The sequence below is a fragment of the Bombus vosnesenskii genome, unplaced genomic scaffold, assembly GCF_011952255.1.
Source record: "Bombus vosnesenskii isolate JDL3184/JDL3185 unplaced genomic scaffold, Bvos_JDL3184-5_v1.1 scf7180000013276, whole genome shotgun sequence".
Lineage (NCBI taxonomy): Eukaryota > Metazoa > Arthropoda > Insecta > Hymenoptera > Apidae > Bombus > Bombus vosnesenskii.
This window is the reverse complement of record NW_022882934.1, coordinates 777,350-797,848: the sequence shown is the minus strand read 5'-3', so window position 1 is coordinate 797,848 and position 20,499 is coordinate 777,350. Positions and strand designations below refer to the sequence as shown.

Here is a 20,499-nt window from a genome sequence, read left to right as displayed (position 1 = left end):
TGATTCTTGAGTGATTCTCCGAGTGTCTGTTTTGAGATATTAGTTTAATTAATAGTTTTCACCGATATTATCTCATTCCTAATATACGTTCCTACGTTATATACATTCGTAAAGAGTTTGTCGCATGTATTGTTTGGGAAAATCACGAGTTCCTGTGTTATTGTCAACGTGTCGAAATCCTTACTTGCGATACGACATTACGTTCGTATGTACAGATCTGGAAACTCCAGTGGTAGGAGTAACGCTTTTAGTATCCGAAGGTGTGCTTTACAAATCAGCCGCTAGCCATAGCGCTGGGATCGATTTATTAAACTTTTACAATTAACGCCATCTTCACCATCTTTACCACTAAAGATAAAGAATGTAAAGTAAACTACTTTTCATAACATAATTTAATTTATTTAAAGTAAATATACAGTATTTCATATAGTGCAAATGAATTTTGTTTAAGTAAACGTAGATTTACATAATAGAGAAGAGTTTTGTTGTACACGCGGCCGTGTTGTGGGTTGCAGGCACAAGTCGCGCTGCACGACGAAGCCTAACAATTTGATTGAAGCGCCTTACTTGAGAAACATTTTCTAGCTCGTAAGAGTTTCGCCCTCTCTACTGAAGTTTCCAAAGCTGTGTTGTACTGTAGTATACTACTGTATACAATCATATACGTCAGCGTGCAGATGATGCGTTCACTGTCAATGGTTTGGCCCAATAGCGTTACATACACGTACGAGCCGGATGTAATTGTGATTGTACCCCATACCTATACGAAATCTCATGTCATAAGAGACAGGAGCACGCTGTAGTGAGGCTCAGACTGTGATTCACAGTAACTCAGAGCAATACGAAGTTAGCAAGTGACATTCTGATCGCTTTCCACTTTACGTTTAATCCGATTAACTTACGTGGCGGGTATTCGACAACAGAAACAACATGTGCGGTGAGTAGAACTATGCTTTCTATTTGACGTTTTTTTTTCTATCATAATTCGATCGACGGATCGTTCGATCGAAATGTTTCCACGGTGAAAGTGTACATCTGCATAAGCCCGGTTGAAAAGTCTAGTTGACAGGTCATTTGAGTGCAGAGTAACGTTTCAGCCTGTGCAAATGCGCCACCGGCATGTTTCTTCTGCAATTCTATTTCACTCAACATCTGGCACATCTAATATTCGCGTTTGCTGATCGAAACGTCGCCGTGTCGGTCAAAGACGAAGGATGAGCATTTAAAAGATCGAATGTTTGCTCGTCGGTAAATCGAGGCTTGTTAGTACGCTAATATCAAGCACACGAAGTATTGGAATAACAACGCGGGATCTTTCGCGCGTTTCGAATTTCCCATTTCCGGAATTAAAGAAAGCGACAAACGGAGCGTAGAATTTTGTTCCTAACCGTTTCGCTGCTTTCAAGCAAATTTTTACAAAATGAGAAATTATGATTTTTCCATACTGACAACTAATTTCACATTATGCTAGGATTATAGTATTAATTGTACGTTTGATGGGTATTAACAAATTATTATGTCAGGTGTACATTTATTAAAATTGACTGATTATTTTAACGAAAGACTTTTTAGAAAGACTAGACGCGATCTATCGGATCTAATATTTGCACAACACATTAGTATATTTTTCATTGATCGTCAAAATCTATTGGATTTGCATGAGGGGCGATCACAAGGCCGCGGGTCGGTTCAAAATTTTTATTTCGATAAGAAGAAGTGGAAGATAACGTTATTAAATACAAATGTTGTACGAATATAGTTATAATACGCTGAAATCTAACAGTGACATACAGTAATCGTTATCACACATGATAAAGTGATAGTCTAAAAAAGTCCGGAATAAAAGAATAATATGGATAATTTTAGTATTTTAACATCAGCGAACAAATAGATGGATTTTGGTGGTTCCTGAGATAAACGTTCCGAGAATCTGCATTGCAATTGGCATTCATCTGCGCGAGGGGAAATTAACGGTTCATATTTTTTCTTCGTGACAGCCTTGGATATATCAATGTTTAATTATCTTCCTTCTATAAATTTACCTCAAGGAAATACGTAGCTGCCACGGTAGCTGAGTAATTTAAAAGTACAAAGATTACAGAAATTGAGAAAAGAAAAAGAACAAATTGCTTAGAATGGTCCAAGGTTAAAAAAAAATAAGTTCTTTAAAAGATCTCCCTCGTAGTTTCTTAAAAAAGGGCGCCATTTTTTGAAGCTTTTTATTACTTCTTATCCTATACATGAATATTTGATGCAATTGTTTACGTATGTTAATCGTATCAATTTACCAGTAATGAGTTTTTTTTTTTTTTAATGGAAACGGTTATAACATTTGAATTTCTCCGAGTTTTAAGAGACGCGTTATCGTAAAGTCGCAGGTTCTACATTGTGACGCGACGAAAAATCATCGAAAGGCAGGACGCGGTTACGAAAGATTTTTGCGTCATTCTTCTACCGTGTAATATGTTGTTTCTTTTTCTTTAATCGTTCACGTGTCACGGCGAAAGTTAGTCCCTTTCGGTAATCGAATCGAAGAAAAGAATTCAATACGCTCGTAACACTTCTTCTTCGTTAAAGACTAACAGTATCTATTCAATCAAAAAATAATCCGAAATTAATTAATTCACTGTGAGTCAATGTTGCATTTTACCTATTTCTTTTTCGGCCGATTTACAATTTTACCGGGCATACGACAAAGCCGTTGACTTCGTTGCAAATCAATATTCATGATCGACGAATTAATAAATTTTCTAATTATGATATCACTGCCGCGTCGTCTATTGATAGAGTCGTGTCATTTTTTTTTTTAATATTCTCAATTTTTCGTGCTATTATTCAAATAGTATTCTTATTTAAAAACGACATAGAGTCGATAAATATTTACACTCTAGCAGCGTGTCTTTAGTATTTGCAGACTCGTCGAACGCTTCGTAGATCGAATTAATTACAAAGCTTCGATTTAATTAAGCAGCCAGCTCGACACACCGACAGAAACACGGCAGACGCCTTTTAACTTCGACTATAGCTTTTAGATAAATTTCTAGACCGATGTTGCCTTTGTCTAGCTTTAACAAGTTGTACGTTTCGTGGACAGTGCCAACCAATATTGTTCTCCAGACACGAACGCGTTTCCCAGGTACGCACCTCCATTTCCACTTTTCCTTCGAACGATCGAGCCACGATCGTGACTGGTCAACGACCTCACTGTTTACGTCTGACGCTTAATATCCTGCAATCATTGAGAAAAATTAACATATTTTTTACCTGGATGCTTTGGTATAATTTACTATAATACATAATGTCGACTATACAACTTTCAACTTGATTGAAATGAATTTGATTTGGTTTCGAATTAAATAAAATTTCTAATAAACTTTTCCAATTTCTTTTTCGATCTACAGGTACTTGCTGATCATATTTTTTTTTAATTTATAAAAGGAATTTGGTTTTGAATGAAATAAAATTGAATAGAAAACTTAGGAAATCGTAGATACAACTTTCCCAATCTTCTTTTCGCTGTATATTTATTGACTGATTATTTTTGTCAAATCTGTAAAAGTATCAGCGTTCTTTGGTAGTAGACAAATTTAGAGGGACAACTTGTGACGTAACTGAAACGAGATTTTATTCCTCTAAAATTATTCAATAGCCATCAGGAGATCTTTGCTAAGAGAATTGCAACATCGAGATTTTTCGAAAGGTTGACTCGTTTGGTAATTACATTTAGGAATTAACTTTCTTCGAATCGTCGTGTTAAGATTGCGAGAAATGGGAGGAGTGTCGAGAGAGTTGTGGCAGAAGGAGAAAGACTCTTCTCGATTACGGAATTGCGAAATCCCCGGTCACAGATTACCACCAACCACTTTGTTGGAGACGCGTGTAGGCGCTGGAGGTTGAGTTGAAGTAATGAAGTATGAAATATTAATATTTTTAATATATAGAACTTGGTTTTGAATATCGTTGAAGATTTACCGTCAAATTACGGAACTATACAAGATTCGACGAAGACCTCTAATATTATTCTGCGAAAACCAACAAAACAATATTGCAGAATTTCAAATTAGGTCATCCAGTTTTTCCAAAAATATTCATCCAAACGAAACGAGTAGCAATAATATTCCGAGTTGCTTTCACATTGTTTCGCATAGAGTTTCCACGATATCGATCTTTGAAAATTTGTTAAGACTGAATTTACGGATCGCAAAGTTTGCAAAATTTCATCTGGATCCTAAAATTACAAACCACTCCGTGAAGACTACCAAACTTTATCCTACTTATCGTAATCTTACAAAATTGCACAATCTTATTCAAACTTACAAATTCCCACAAATCCTACAATTTCCGGAATCCCCAAATCTAACAACGTTCCTCTAAAAAAATGCTTTCTTTGCCAGAGAAATCCAACTAACTGAAACTAACGATCGCTATTTATTTCCTTCCTTTATAATCCTCGCGGTGATTACCAAATGCCTGTTTCAAAACTGCATTCCACCAAATTACGGAAGCATATAGACGCCGTATTACGTTCTAGCGGGTAATAAGACTGTCCATGGAGTGTTGCAACGAGACAACGTGACTCAGTGCGAGCCCGTAACTCACGCTTCTCAAAGTTCATTGAAAGTTTACCGGAATAAAGTGGTCCACGTTTGCATGGCGTGCCGTGTATCCTTATAACGCTGCGTTTCGTCGACACCCGTGGTCGTACAATAGAGTCTAATCGAATGTGTCTATCGATACTGACACCGGAGTGTCGACGTGCCCGCGACCAACGACGAGTGAAAGTTTCCTCGTCGCGAACCTGACGCTGGCGTGAGAGGGTGCAGCGTTTTACAGGACAGTTACACGTGACATTTAGACGTGGCCTCGTGTGTATGGCACAGGCACGTATATGTACCTATATATATATATGTATGTATGAACCTGGTATCGTGTAGAGGAAAAACAGACTTGAAGAACGCAACGAAACGACCGATACTTCCATCGTGTTCACAGTTTCTTAATTATTTAATATCACGATTAATTCGTAGGTGTAGAATTGATTGTTCATGGTAAGGCAACGCAAAGTAGTTACGTAAGACAATGTCTAAATCGCCTACATTTGCCGATTGAAGATTATCCGCATCGTCTGTTCAATGATCTTTGCCCGAGACCAATTAAGATTTCGTGAATTTTCTTAAGCGCAACTGACGAGTCTGACTGTCTGAATAAATCGTTCGTATTCTACTGCTAAGTTTACGCTGGCAGATGGTCGTCGACAGGAAACGTGCCGCAGCAAATCGCATCTATCCTTGCGCGGACTTGCAAGAAATTGCACGGATACTGATTGGTTGCGACACGTGTCTGCGGACAATTGTATATCAGCGTAGACTTAGCTGAAACTAAGTCGTAGATTTTCTGACATGCAAATAAACTTAGAATAGGGCTAAATTGAGGCGAGGACAAGAGAATAAATATTCCGTCTTGCGGATGGAATAATTTGTGTGGGCAGTCGCGAATGTTTTGAAAATATTATTACATCTGATATAAGTACTTGAGAACCTTCTATTTGCTTCAAGACAAACGAGTTAAGATCTTGCATATTATGCTGCGTTTTTCTTATTGGATACGCAGCTTTTTTTCAAAGAACCACAATTTCCCTCACAATTAAACGGCGGGTCGAACTAATGTTTAATTCAGAGTGACTACTTGACGTAGATGTAGCAGGATTTTCAAAACATTGTTCGCACAAATTATTCCATTCATAAAACGGAATATTTGTTCTTTTGTCTTTGCCTCAATTTAATTCTATTCTAAGTTAATTTCCATGTCGTAGAAGCTGAGACACTCGCGATACGAACGATCTATTGGTACGGTCAGACTCGTCAGTCACGTTTAAGAAAATTCGAGAAATCTTAATTGGTCGCTATTTAATGGACGAACCTGATAATCTTCAATTGGCAACATAGTCACTAAGACTTTGCTACATTTTCTACACGACAGAAAGCAATTGGCAAACGTAGGCATTGTGACATATAGAGAATAAGGTGAATTGCTTTAATTAACTACATCGCATTGCTCTACGATGCACAATCAATTCTACGCGTATGAATTAATCTGTAATTCCGATAAAAGTGTCGGTTGTTTCATTGTTGTTATTTCATTTTTGAAATCTCTTTTTCTTTTTCATCATACGAGGCTGTAAAATAACAAACAAGGCAATATCTAAATAAATTCGTTATTTGCGAACATGTGGAACAATTTCTTAGTTACTTGAAAATACGATATCAGAGAAAAAAATTTACTCTGCATCAATTTTTCAAAAATTTCAAGGCCGTGACTTTTTTTTCTAAAGCAATCATATATCTTATTTATATATTCGTACACTACGTTAAAAAACATATTCAACGATATATAAACATGTATAGTAACACTACATACTACTATATACTATAACGGAGAAAAACGAATTAGAAAGATAAAAAATTATTAATTTCGATGTGGCACGCTTGCCCAATGTCACAAGCATATGTATATTATCGATTAAAGATATAAATACTTTCGTCGATTTGTGCAATTACAATATGCATATTTGCTCAAATGATCGAATTTGTACAAACGAATGACGAACCATACTGATCAGAAACAATTCTCGTACATAGTAGTTTGACCATTACAAAGATCAGCTTCGTAACTGCGTATCGATTTTCAAATTGCAATTTATTCATAGAATTTTGTTTTAATCTGAGTTCGTTTTTGGCATATTTCGAACGTGTGTTTAACGTAAAGATGTAATAAACCTGCGTAAATCAAGGCCGAAGTTTTATTATAAAACGATCCCCGACGAAGAACCGGTACTTACGTTTTCAAGACACGACTGTCCCGATTATCGATCATTAACATTCCGCTAGAACCATAAACGCTTCTTTTTTATTACTCTTATATCTCACATAATAATGAAATTATTTCATCGATAGATTATCTATAGATGCGTCAGGGATTTTGGAAATCTACTGATAATTTTTAGCCACGTATAGGCATATTATCATAATCGTAATATACGATACGCACGGTTGTTGCTCTCTAGCATGATAAAGTCAAAATTTATCCAGATAACTTAGGCTTTTTGTAGCGATAAAATGGAAACGCTTCTTTAAATGGGAAGATTCGTAACTTTAAGCGAGTAACAACGGTCAAGTTTCTTCTTATCCTCGAGTACTTTACGCAGGACTTGGCGAATCCTTTCTCCAGGCGACACCACACCAGTTTACCTTTACCTTCCTCACGAAAATTCAAACGCGTGGCCTCGCCACAAGCCAGAACCTGATTTTTGTTTACGTCCACGGAATTCTAAGAGCAGAAATTTTGTTCGACTCACGACGAAAATAACCCGTTTATCCCCACAGGTAGGAATTCGTTTATGGTTCCTCTTTCTACATAGAATCTCGTTGGTTTCCCTTTCACCCGTTTATCCGCTATTTCATTCGATTCGCCTGGCGAACAAATTGCCTATAAATTGTCTTTTCGTTCGTCGTTTATTTCCCAGGCTTAAGTGCATCGGCACTATTTCGATGCTATGTTTCTCTTTATCTATAAATTTTCATCGCAAGAAGCTACAAACACTTTTCTACTTATCGACACTCTATAACCGTTGAAAAGGTGCAAAATTCGCACATTTCGAGATTATTCGAGGAACAATAATACAGGTCGATTTAACGACATTGATCGAGCTTTAGTTCGAGGTATATGTTTCTTCGTTTAACGAATTTTCATTACAGGAGCTTGAAATCATCTTATCGCTGGTTATTAAACTACAGATATTTATATAAATTAATAGTTTCGTTATTCGTTTCACTCTCTAAGTATTATAATATAGGTATACTTTGAACAGTTTCCATATCTTTGTTACACGCATCCTAAACAATTTTCCATTTTTAAGTCTTCCACAGTTGTATGAACAAAACGTTTCGTTTGTCATTACAGACGATATTTGGGTAAATTCGGAAGTAGAATTCGAATAGAAATTTCCTCATATAGACGTACGTGAAAAGATGCAAACCACTCGAGTTATACGATCGCTGATTTGTCGAACAGATCTCTATTCGGATCGTCGAAACAAAATCAAACGACAATAAAATAGCTACGTTCCAATTGCGGTTGCAATTGAAGAAGTATCCTAGGAAAGAATCAGCTATATCGTGTGTCGAGGGATTACAGATGGCTCAAGGTCTATGGAAATCAAGAAGATCGAATTAGAATCGATTCTACATACCGTGGTAGTACGACTACCAAGCGACCTTTCGTTGATTTCCTGGGCCATTCGAATCGTTTTGTGTCAGTAGGTCGGAGAAGATCGGCTATTCCGATTATTCGTTCATATTCCAGTCGCTCGATTTCCTTCGCGAACACGAAGCGCATTCCGATTAAGGAGTTTTCCAACTCACAGTAACCCAAAATCGTTTCAAGAAGGACGTGTACTACGTGTGAATTAGAAGATTTGTTGAAGTTATCGTCGTTATAAAATTTTATATCGGATAATGTGCGTTGTAACATGTAACGTCTTTCATTGTACGTCATTGTAAGTTAAAAACGGAGAAAAAAAAAGTGGCGAATACCTGGAAGTAAGTGCTCGAGAATAGAATCGAATGAGGCTAAACCTATAATCCTCATCGTTATCGATCTTTTATCAGAAGATTAAACGCAGCAAATGATTAAAAATCGGAATAACTTCCGTCCGGCGATTATTTTTCTTATCCCGACAGCAACAAGACATGATATACTAGCGATAGCGATATAAAAAAATGGGCTTATAGGATGAAAAATGTAGAAGCAGTAATTACTTTCCGTCGTACATATTATCTTTGGAGTTTAGTGAAATTTTAAGTAAACTGCACGGCATGTTGATTAGCGAAGGGGAAGGCCTTGCGAGATTAACAGGATCGAGCTTATCTCGATAAAAAATATTTTTTCGTTTCCACTATACCTTTCGCAAAGGTACTTCGTAATCTTCTTACTGTTATAATCTTTCCTTTCTATTCTTGGTTTTTTATTGTACAAAGCTTCGCTAGGATGTTTCTATGAGGAAGTTCGCTTATCGACGATTGCAGCCCGCAATCTAATCGTCACCGATCACTCGATCGTCTATTGTCAACTCTACACAAAATCAAGTTACGTCTACTCGCCGATGCACTATACGCTCGCGATTGTTTCGCTTTTCGTAAGTTCCTCCACGGTGACAGTTACTCCGACCGGTGACTTTCTTTCTTACTTTACGTCGATTCTGGTCGTTACTTCTCTCGCTGGTGATGGGCGGTAATTCAAATAATTATCCTTAATAATATTTTTTCATCTTCTACATCCGTAATCTTTTAATCTTTCTTTTATTAAATATTCATTCTCTGCGAGGCTGGCGCTGGTAACTCTGCTGCGAGTGAAATAAGACGTGTCAATGGGTGTTAAACATTCTTCGATATTTTCGCTATTTTACTCTGTGATCCTCCTATCGTGGCGTATATCTTTCATATCCCATTTGATCAAAGTATTATAGCAGAGTGTAGCTGTGGCTTATAAAGTGTATCTCGCGTTTCTCCTTTTATTTTAGATTGCCGTGATTCTCTGTATTACCTCGACGTGACGAAGATACCCAATTATCGATATGTTTTATTGTTATCGTTAGATTTTAAACACTGAACTGTGTTAAATATGGTCGATCACGCTTGACAGAACTGTTTATTTTCAAAGGCGGAACGGGACGATCGTTAAATTAGTTACATGATGGCGAGGTGTAAGGTTCAGGACATTTACTACTTCTCGTAAACTTTATCACAGCCGCGATTTCCACAGGACTTCAACGTAGTTCGTTTCGCGATTATCGTTGTCGGAGGTCGTAAAGTCCGCGGCCATCGGTTTCTATCGATTCCAATAAAGAAAACTTGCTGCAACAATCGATGTGGATCGATAAGAACAAAATACCTGGAACAATTACTTTTTCGAATTTTTTAAATGTAAACATAGGCAATGTCTGCTCTCTTGTTACAATATATTTTATCATATTAACGTGTTCTTTATTCTTTAATAAAACTTAATCGTTTCCACTAACGAACTAAAGAAAGATACAGCGATCGATTGATTCGAGTCTCACGCCAATCCTACATTTTCATCCGTCAAGCACAACATGTCAATGAAATATGTTGTTTTCTGTTATATTATTGGTAGGTAGATACGTATTATTAATGAAAATATTTACGAAATTTCTTTGAAAGTGATTTAATCATATACGAAATAGTTGATTGGAAATGGTAAAACGTCGAATGCTGCTTAGACCGCAAAGAATTGATTTTTGCGCGTTTAGAAGAAACTACAAATTCCAACTACCATTACGTGAAATTGAACCGTGAAAAACGATTAACGCGTCGATCATGCCACGATGGCTTTCTAAATCGAGGACGACCGCGCCATTTCAAACACGATACATAGTCTTAAATTCCCGCGCTAAGACAGCGCGCAACCGATAAGGTTGCACATGGAACGATCGAATCGCGGATCGTGTATCGCTTAATGTAACGCTATACAATGTTGTCACGATTATCTATTCAAGATAAAAATTTAAATAAAAAGTTTCATCGAACTTTGATAAACTTGCAATACAGTCATCCAAGTTTTCTAAAAAGAATACTTGCTATCGAAGTTGTTGGCAGACCAAAACTTCGAATTCTCCAAATTTTACGTAATACAACATATAGTTTGACATATACAGGGTGGTTGGTAACTGGTGGTACAAGCGGAAAGGGGGTGATTCTACGCGAAAAAAGAAGTCGAAAATGTAGAATAAAAATTTTTCGTTTGAGGCTTTGTTTTCGAGAAAATCGACTTTGAATTTTCGTTCGGCACGCGTGCATTTTATCGCGTCTCGTTATAACGGATGTCACTGTAGATCGTTGTCTCGATGGAAAAATTAAAAAAAAAATTTATTCTATATTTTCGACTTCTTTTTTCGCGTAGAATCACTCCCTTTTCGCTTGTACCACCAATTACCAACCACCCTGTATAATAATAAAGAATGCTAAGTAGACGATCCAAGCGGCATTTAGAATGCGTCAGATACGAATATGGCACGTTGGGCTGCTAGTAGATAGTTTCTTGTTGCGAACTACTCGTGCGTATTCTTACATATATAAGATATATATGTTAATATACGACTTTCGCCGACGGAATAAACGACGACGAGAACATCTACGTTTACGTCCTTTTCTCTTCGAGCTTCCGAGCGATTTGCGAGTATCGTGTTACGGTATCTGATTTCGGTCGTGTGGCTACCTGCACAAAATCCGATATCCTATATTTTTTAAACAACTGTATGTGCAATAGTACCTAAAAAAAAAAAAATAACCAAAAGCAATGTGTTCCAATGTCACATCAGCGACACTTTGTCGTCGTCTATGATACGTAGAAATGTATATTCGTTGAGTATCTCGAATGAAAATAAATAAGACATCGTGCATTCATCATGAAGAAAATTGAAACACGATTTGCGTCGTAAATACGCGATACTAGGCTCTGTAGAAAACGCATCGCACGCGTACGACGCGTGGTAGCGAAAGGATTAACCTAATCATCGCTATCTACTTCTTCTTATATAGATCTTCCATAATATCTTTGGAAATTTTCCAGAGCTCAATTTTGATAAATTTCACGTGACCTTGAGATCCTGAACCAGCCCTTAAATATAGTCAATTTATTCTAAATTCATCTGGGATGATCGTACAATTAGCCATATGTCGTAACGTTACTACAACGTTACCGCGGTTATCAGTCAGAGAGAATCGACTCGCGTTATTCGATTCACGTGTTTCAGAAAAAGCACAGGACGCACGAACCAGAGAAATGGCGCGTTCTCTGGCATTGGAGAACCGAACGCGACGTTCTAACGACCATTTCATCCGGTCTCGTGTATACGCGAGTTTTCCCTTTCACCTATAAGCGTGTATCTCGAATTATACCTGTTCCCGCTTGCACGCCACTTCTCCGTGTGTACGTTCTTGTACGTTCACGGGCGACGACTTTTTGCATTTTTGCATTTTTGCAATGCTTCGCCAGGGACCTCGAACACGGACCTCTCTTGTATCGATAGACGGGTGCTCCTTCGAGGCGGGGCATTCGGAATTTTGAGCCGATTCGAAAGTTCCCGATCGTATTGCTCGGCTAACCGTATTATAAAGCGTTGAAAAAGCAGGAAAGAATGCGGTCTTCGTTATATTTGTTCTTGTCGTGATTAATTGGAAAATCTATTTCGAGTAGCTGAAGTAGAAAATGGTAGAAAGTAGAGTAACCGATCGTTTCGTCTACGTTCTAATAATTTCGAATATAAGATCGATTCCTTGTCTTGAATTACACGTCTGTAATTCTGGAAAAGAAAAAGAAACATTGTGACGAACATTTCTTACGATTTAGCTACATTTCTGTTTCGTTCCTACGAGTTGAGACCTATTGCTAGCGTGGGAGTTGGTATTTAACGAGAAACCTTACGAATTCCATCGACGTGATTTTCAGTTTGAACTATATCCAGGGTTCATTGAATATACACACGGTGGAGTACTGGTTTTTGACGAAGAAAACGAACTGGTTAATAAATCGAATCGTTTCCGCGTTTTATCGCTGTGGTGACCTTCGAGCGGTGAACGCGTCGCGGGAAAATGTCGAGAGGTTTAGAAAAATGCTGTATCGTCGAATGTATCGTAGTTCTATCGTTCTCTTTCTCTTAGAGAATGGTGAGAGAACCAATGGAAAGGCTGATTAACCGTCTATTTAAAATGTTACGTAGTTGTTGAGTAATTCATTTCACTTACTAATCCCGAAGTCTAGTAGTCTGGCAATATGATCGGAGGTATCGAAACGCTGATAAAAAGCTCAGCATTATATTATAATTGCAAGCATTGCGATCAAAAGCATTTAATTATAATCAGCAATAACGCGAATTATTTTCTAATACATTGAACTTTTTTATCCCATATATGTAGAAGAATAAATGTTACGTATTTGCTTTTTGTACAGGAATCTTTGCGTATCTCAATTATTTGACGCCGAAGAGCAGGAAGGAGATCCTCGAGCTGCTGGTTGGTGGATTAAAGAGGCTAGAATATCGAGGCTATGATTCGGCAGGTATGGATGACTCATCGATCGTATTGTCGAAAATTTCTTCTTGCAAAAGCGATACTTTATCGAGTAAAAAAACGTGAAGAGGCCTAATTTTAAATTCGCCGTAAACTTTCTGTTTCTGGGAATAGAAAGCTACTAAAAATTCCAGTAAAGAAACTCTGTCTCGATACGTGTTTATTTGTTTTTAGGTGTCGCCCTTGATAGCGCCGATGGCAAGGATATCTCGATTATTAAAAAGCAGGGAAAGGTCAAGGCGCTCGAGGAAGAGATCTTTTATCGTAAGTATATACGATACTACTTTACACTTTCCACTTACATTGTAATGACATAGCTTAACATAATGGATGACAAAAATTTGTTGAGGTAAGTATAACGATGAAATTATTTCGAATATGATCAGTTTCTAAAATTCATTATTTTTCTACAGGTACCAATATCGACTTCGAGTCGAAGGTTTACAGCCACGTGGGTATCGCACACACTCGTTGGGCGACTCATGGTGTTCCATCTGAAGTGAACTCGCATCCTCAAAGATCCGATGTCGAACATGCTTTCGTTGTGGTGCACAATGGTATAAATATTATCTGATACCTACCGCGTGTTTATGGGAAATTGAAAATTGTATTATTCCATATAATATTTATGAGTCGAAGCAGATTGCTACTTATTGTAGATTTTATTTGTTTCGCGGTTGTACTTATAACATACTATTACTTGTAGAATTATAATTTGGACGAACGTTCATTGTCTAAGTCAAATTATACGAGGAATTGTTCCTGTTTCATTCCAAAGTCACGTTCTTTCTAAAGGTATCGTGACAAATTACAAGGAAGTGAAGACGTTGCTTCACCAAAGAGGCTACAGCTTCGAGAGTGAAACCGACACGGAAGTAATCGCTAAGCTGATCCACCATCTCTGGGTACAACATCCGGGTTACTCGTTCCGCGAGCTAGTCGAGCAGGTTGTTCAACAATTGGTAGGTATTATCGACGACAGCTGACGCACAGTCTGCGAATTAGGATTGTTTGAACAACTGTAAATTTTACCGCTTCGTATTAGCAGTAATAATGTTATTATCGGTAATAATATTAATGATAATTTTCGCGATAAGATAGGGAAAGAATTTGATTTTTGTTTAAATTTCCAAGTGACACGTGTATTATATATTTAGATAATTAAGAGGTGCAAAAATTGAAATTGTAGGAAGGTGCGTTTGCACTGTGCTTCAAGAGCAAATATTTCCCCGGTGAATGTGTGGCGACGAGAAGAGGATCACCGCTGCTCGTGGGTATTAAGACAAAAACGAGATTGGCCACCGATCACGTGCCCATCCTGTACGGAAAAGGTAAGCCGACGAACGTGAACGGACACAAAGATTGACACGCGTTTTAATTGAGGTATTAGCGTGTTACGGAGAAAGGTATACAGAGATTTGGTAAATTTTAGAAGAGATCACAAGGCTATTTTTGGTCGCTCGGGCGCCGAGAACTACTCGATTTAAAGTGCTGTCGATAGCGTTGGTATGAGCGGTGGAAATATATACGTTGTTGATAGATACGCTTGTTGATTTATCATTTCCAAGGAGAAGGCGAAGCAGAATTTTCCTTTAATTATTATATGATAATCACCCTTTCTTTCTCCTGGCAAGGAGATTGCTATATGGTTATAATAATTGCGCTGGAAATATTCTCAGAGTAATGAAATAAAGCCCCCTATAGTCCTTTTACGTGTCAAGTGTACGGACTAAACCTAAGGTATATTAATAGCATGTGTCTTCAATCTATAGCTTGTCTATTTTTTAAAGTAATTAACGCGTATTTCAAAGCAACATACTAAGACCCATCATTACATCGTCATCCTTTTTCTATGTTTCTCTTCAGTGTTTTTAATAACGTAGTGCTCTATTGAAGTAGATTTATGTCGGACAAAGAGTGTTGTTCAATAACAATGATTAACATACAAATGATACTAACGCCAGAGTATCTTGTTTACGCTGAAAATATCTTCTAAGAAGTATTTAACACGGCGTTGGATATTTGATTTAGTTTGGTAGCTGCTTGTAATCGAGCAATCAATGTTTTATTTCTGAATAGTACAGTAAATCGTCGATTATCCGAATTAATAGATAGATTTACTCTGATTATCAAATTTTCGCGCTTTCTGTATGTTCATTGCATAAAAGAGTTTATAGAAATCATAACGTGTGAAAAGTGTGTTTCTCTAAAATAAGTATTTTGATGATATACATAGCATATGTATTAAATCATTACGATGTAAATATAGCTGTTGAAGTTAATACCTTTTAATATGATCGTTTTTTCTATAATAATTGTTTACATTATGCTATTACAATACGTTAGAATAAGTTTTGTAGAATTATAAATACGTAAAGTATTTGGTATTTATGTAATCGATCAATTTTCGGATAATTGGCGTTTCATTATATTTAATATTTTGTTATATTTAAGCATGTTTAGATAGCATGTTGTTTTGTTAAATAGTGTTGTTAATATTTGTTTATTAAAGTTATATTTGTTATTTGTTCCCTTGAACATCGATGAGACAGTCATCTGCATGTATACTTTCCCGGTGATGAAGTTTTACATAGATACTATATGATGTTTCTTTTGCATGAACACCAATGGTTATGTTCTTCAACTTTTCGTCTCAACAGATGAATCTCCATGCGTAAACAAAGGTATATACACTACTCTACACTACTCTACACTTATCTTATTTCACTCTCAACTTCGGACCTTTTATTTTATTTCAATCCAACAGTCCTTTAAGTATATCTCATTGTCTCAAATATAATTAACAATTTTAAATGATCTCGCAAAAGGTCCATTGTTTGAGAAATGCATGCTAACTAATTTTGCTTTTTATTTCTCATATTTGTTTTATAAATTTTCTCGTGACATTATTTTACATGCTATGATTCTTATAAATTGAATTTACTTTTTTAATAAAGGATCCTTTACAATCGATATATCGTTCTTTCTTTCTAACAAAAGTAATATACATTGGCTTTTTCTTATTCGCTCAATTATATTTGTACACAATATTACTCGACTACAGAGAAACACCATGAGACACCTGTACCGTATTAATCATTCTTTGAATTGCTTTGAAGCATAGCGAACCAACAAGATAATATGGTCAAATTCATTCAAGTCAAATTTATTTTCATTTCAAATATCTACTCGACAGAAGCTTATGCATTCGTAGCTTTGTGATTATACACACATGTTCGATTCCGTAGAAAAATTTGGGAAAAGATGTCCAATGTATTCCCTCAAACACTTTTTAGTAGAACTTATTAAAAAAAAAAAAAAAAAAGAAACAAAAGAAAATATATTTTGAACATCTTCTCCTAAATTTCCTAGAAAAGCTAGATTTCGTAAACGAATCAATCATGGAACCAATATATTCAGCGCGTGCATCATGTTTTCTTATTTTTTTCCACGTTCGTTACTATATTTTGTATTGCTATTGTTACTGCATTACTTGTTTGCTAATTGTTTTGTTTTCTTTTTCGTCACCCCCGCATCCAAATTTGAGCAGAAGGTGAAGCGCCCACTCAAGGTAATACTTTTACAGTCATATATATGTCTCTTTCTCCTTCTGCTTGCCGTTAATTCATCCATATCCACGCTTCAGAAAAAAAAAGAAAAAAGAAAAAGAATTACGCTACGTGTTTGATAAGCACGAAACCGCCTGGGATCGAATCGCAACACGCTTGTATGTTGTGGAATTTTAAAGAAACGGCACATGCCTTACTTCGCTTTTCAGTACGTATAAGCAGAATGCGCATTTCTTTCAGTACATGGAAACACAGCAGTTGCAGACAGGGTAGAATATATAATACAGTATATCTAACACAACCCAAACAAATCTTCTTTTTCTTCTTTTTGTAAAACTGTTTATTAAACAGGTGATTTTTCTCCTCTAAGGATATCCTTTAATTAAACAATTCCTTTCTAATTGTTTATCGAATCCATCGTCATGCGGGAGTTGTTTAATGCCAGTCGTCATATTTTAATACGGTTGCGTTGTATACACGTTAACAATTGTACTTTTCCAATCGCTTTATTATTACAATCGTCATGGTCATGTTATAAGTTAAGCCACTCTTGTTATCGTCGTTCCACGAACGTATACATATTTGCTCAATGTCGTCCGTTGATTAGAGGTATACAAGAATAATTAATGGCGTTGTTGTTAACAAGGATTGATTTATACGTATTACTTATCATCTTCCCGGCTAACTTGGTGTGGGGCTTGTAAAGACAGGAAAATGGCACGGGGCAACTATAATCACTGATATTTCTTAACCTTCTTTTAATCGTTCCGATTGCGTCGTGCTATTTTTGGTGTATCAGCCACGCGTCTTATTCAAGTTTTGTATATAAATGTGTAATTCTAATTTTAAGTTGAGGTTCATTCAACTCGAATTCCGTATGATACCATTAGTCAGGCTAATCAAAGATGACATGTATCATATTGGATTCGTGAATATATAAGATGTATATATAGTAAGAATAACGGATAATTATCTATTAATATGTTTCAATGGCGAAAAAATATTAATTTGTACCTTTTAACAGATCATCGTCCACATGGTCGTACTGAACTTCCGGTTATACCACGCAGTGAAAGTACTTCCAAATTTCAACCCTTGGAGGACAAAGAAGTCGAATATTTCTTCGCATCTGACGCCAGTGCTGTGATCGAACATACAAATCGTGTTATATTTTTGGAGGTGAACATTTTATCCTATTATTTATTTACTAATTAATATATATTTTATAACTCAATGATTTCAACTTTCTGCGATATTAGGATGATGACGTAGCCGCAGTGAAAGAAGGTGCTCTCAGCATCCATCGACTCCGTCGATGTATGGACGATCCCCATGCAAGAGAAATTACTACCTTAAAGATGGAAATCCAGGAGATCATGAAGGGTAACTATGAATATTTCATGCAGAAGGAAATTTTTGAGCAGCCTGAGTCGGTGGTGAACACCATGAGAGGACGTCTGAACTTCAGAGACAACTCTGTTACATTGGGAGGCATCAAGGTAAATTCTCAGCAATTTTAGCTTTCTGTAGTTTCTCATTGATAGTCGATATTGATCTAACGAATCCTGTATTAGGATTACATTCCTGAGATTAAGAGGTGTAGACGTCTTATGCTGATTGGTTGTGGAACAAGCTACCATTCTGCTATTGCTACCAGACAGCTTTTGGAAGAATTAACTGAACTACCAGTTATGGTCGAATTGGCTTCTGATTTCTTAGACAGGAATACACCAGTGTTTAGAGATGACGTTTGTTTCTTTATCTCACAGTCTGGTGAGATATAATTAATTTTTTATTGACTTATTTATATGAAATGTCATTCAATAATTCTTGCTTGCTTCGTAGGTGAAACAGCAGACACGTTAATGGCTTTGCGTTATTGCAAAGGACGTGGAGCTCTGATTGTTGGTATTACCAACACGGTAGGCAGTAGTATCTGTCGTGAATCACACTGTGGTGTTCATATAAACGCAGGTCCTGAGATTGGTGTTGCTAGTACCAAGGCTTATACTTCCCAGTTCATTTCTCTTGTAATGTTTGCTTTAGTTATGAGTGAAGACAGAATCTCCCTTGGTAGTAGGCGTCAAGAGGTATTATTAATTTCTTAATCAACTTCGTTATACATTTCAAACAGTATGTTGCAATATGTAAACCTGTTTATCCAATAGATTATCGAAGGATTGAAAAATTTGGATAATCTCATTCGTCAAGTTCTCCAACTTGATGAAAAGGTTAAAGAATTAGCCAAGTCTTTGTTCCAACATAAATCTTTGCTGATCATGGGTAGAGGATACAACTTTGCTACGTGTATGGAGGGAGCTTTGGTACGTTGTTCATGCTTTAAATATTATATCTTTTAAGTTATTTATTAATTCTTTTTGTTATATTTATTCTATTTGAATAAATTTATTTCTCTCTTGTTTATAGAAAGTTAAAGAATTGACATATATGCATAGTGAAGGTATCATGGCAGGTGAATTGAAACATGGTCCACTAGCGCTCGTTGATGATTCAATGCCTGTAATAATGATCGTCATGAGGGATCCAGTTTATGTGGTAAGTAGAACTCGTAAACTTTCTCTTTCCTTACGATTACCTAACGTAAAAAATTCCGAACGTAATATTTCATAATTACTTTTCAGAAATGCATAAACGCCTTACAACAGGTTACGGCCAGAGATGGAAAACCGATCCTTATCTGTGAGGAAGGCGATGAAGAAACGAAAATGTTCGCTGATAGAATTCTTGAAGTACCCAAAACAGTGGATTGTCTCCAAGCAATCCTTGCAGTCATTCCACTACAATTGCTATCTTTCCACATCGCGGTTCTTCGCGGATGTAACGTCGATTGTCCAAGAAATTTGGCGAAATCAGTTACGGTTGAATAAAAGATCAACCTACATTCATTAAAGATTTATTAAAACGCAACATACTATGCTTGGTTGTCAACTTCAGATTTCAGCAACTTATTGAGAAAATATCGTTATTATAACTGCGTTTATCCATTACGAAAGATAGGAAGAAGACAGACGGAACGATTTTTGAAACACGCCGTGATATTCTCGTGATAACATGAAAATGGTCATCGACTATATTTAATACGTTTCTAAGTACTTAGTAATTATAGCTTCGTATTAGAATACGAGCAAAATAGACTTAGGAAGTATTTAGGTTAGCCATTTGGACCATCGTTAGTCTTTATACATAATCTTACGATAGAAGACGAGTACTTTAAAAAAGAAAGAAACTCAACGAAGACGTTCCTTACGTGGGTAACATTAATTGAGTTCCCAGTGACCCCAGTGCATTTAACGGTTGTGTATATTCATATCAATCGGTAAAATACGAAAGGAAGAGAATGTAACGCTTTTCAGATCATAAGTCAATTGTGATTCTATCTCTTTATAATCAAGTTGAATAAGACTGCGGTAGAAAAAAGAGAAATTGTTACTGTATCGCGAACTTGTGCTCTATGACGTTTACATGTGGTTATTCTGAAAAGTGTTTGTATGCGTGTGTATGTGGCTGTGTGTACCTCGTAAATCTCAATGTAGATGAAAAAAAGCAACCATAATGTATTGAGAGAATTAGATAATTGATGAAAACGAATAATTTATGGACACGATGATCGTCACGATATTCACTTTATGGTGTTTATCGTATACTTTGAGAAATTTATATTTTGTACAGTATTTAAGAGAGGAACAAATATGAAATTTGATATCTTACCTTCCACTTTTGTTATGGAAGATAAATTAACAACTTATACGTGAATTTTATTACCA

The 20,499-nt window shown here is 36.4% G+C and overlaps 1 protein-coding gene across 4 annotated transcripts; it reads left to right on the top strand.

Annotated features, from left to right (window-relative positions):
* Positions 1-670: 670 nt before the first annotated feature.
* On the top strand, positions 671-19,656 carry LOC117231916 (glutamine--fructose-6-phosphate aminotransferase [isomerizing] 2-like). 4 transcript variants are annotated; one of them, XM_033490868.1, is made up of 15 exons: positions 671-937; positions 13,027-13,134; positions 13,320-13,409; positions 13,559-13,702; positions 13,941-14,107; positions 14,335-14,476; positions 15,806-15,829; positions 16,696-16,716; positions 17,739-17,893; positions 17,974-18,213; positions 18,289-18,487; positions 18,560-18,804; positions 18,883-19,038; positions 19,142-19,270; positions 19,357-19,656. In XM_033490868.1, exons 1-15 carry the CDS (start codon positions 931-933, stop codon positions 19,600-19,602), a joined length of 2,073 nt encoding a protein of 690 aa, XP_033346759.1. In that variant the 5' UTR covers positions 671-930; the 3' UTR covers positions 19,603-19,656. The 4 variants fall into 4 exon arrangements, with proteins under 4 accessions (XP_033346759.1, XP_033346761.1, XP_033346760.1 ...); XM_033490870.1 differs by lacking the exon at positions 15,806-15,829; XM_033490869.1 differs by lacking the exon at positions 16,696-16,716.
* The last annotated feature ends 843 nt before the right edge of the window (positions 19,657-20,499 follow it).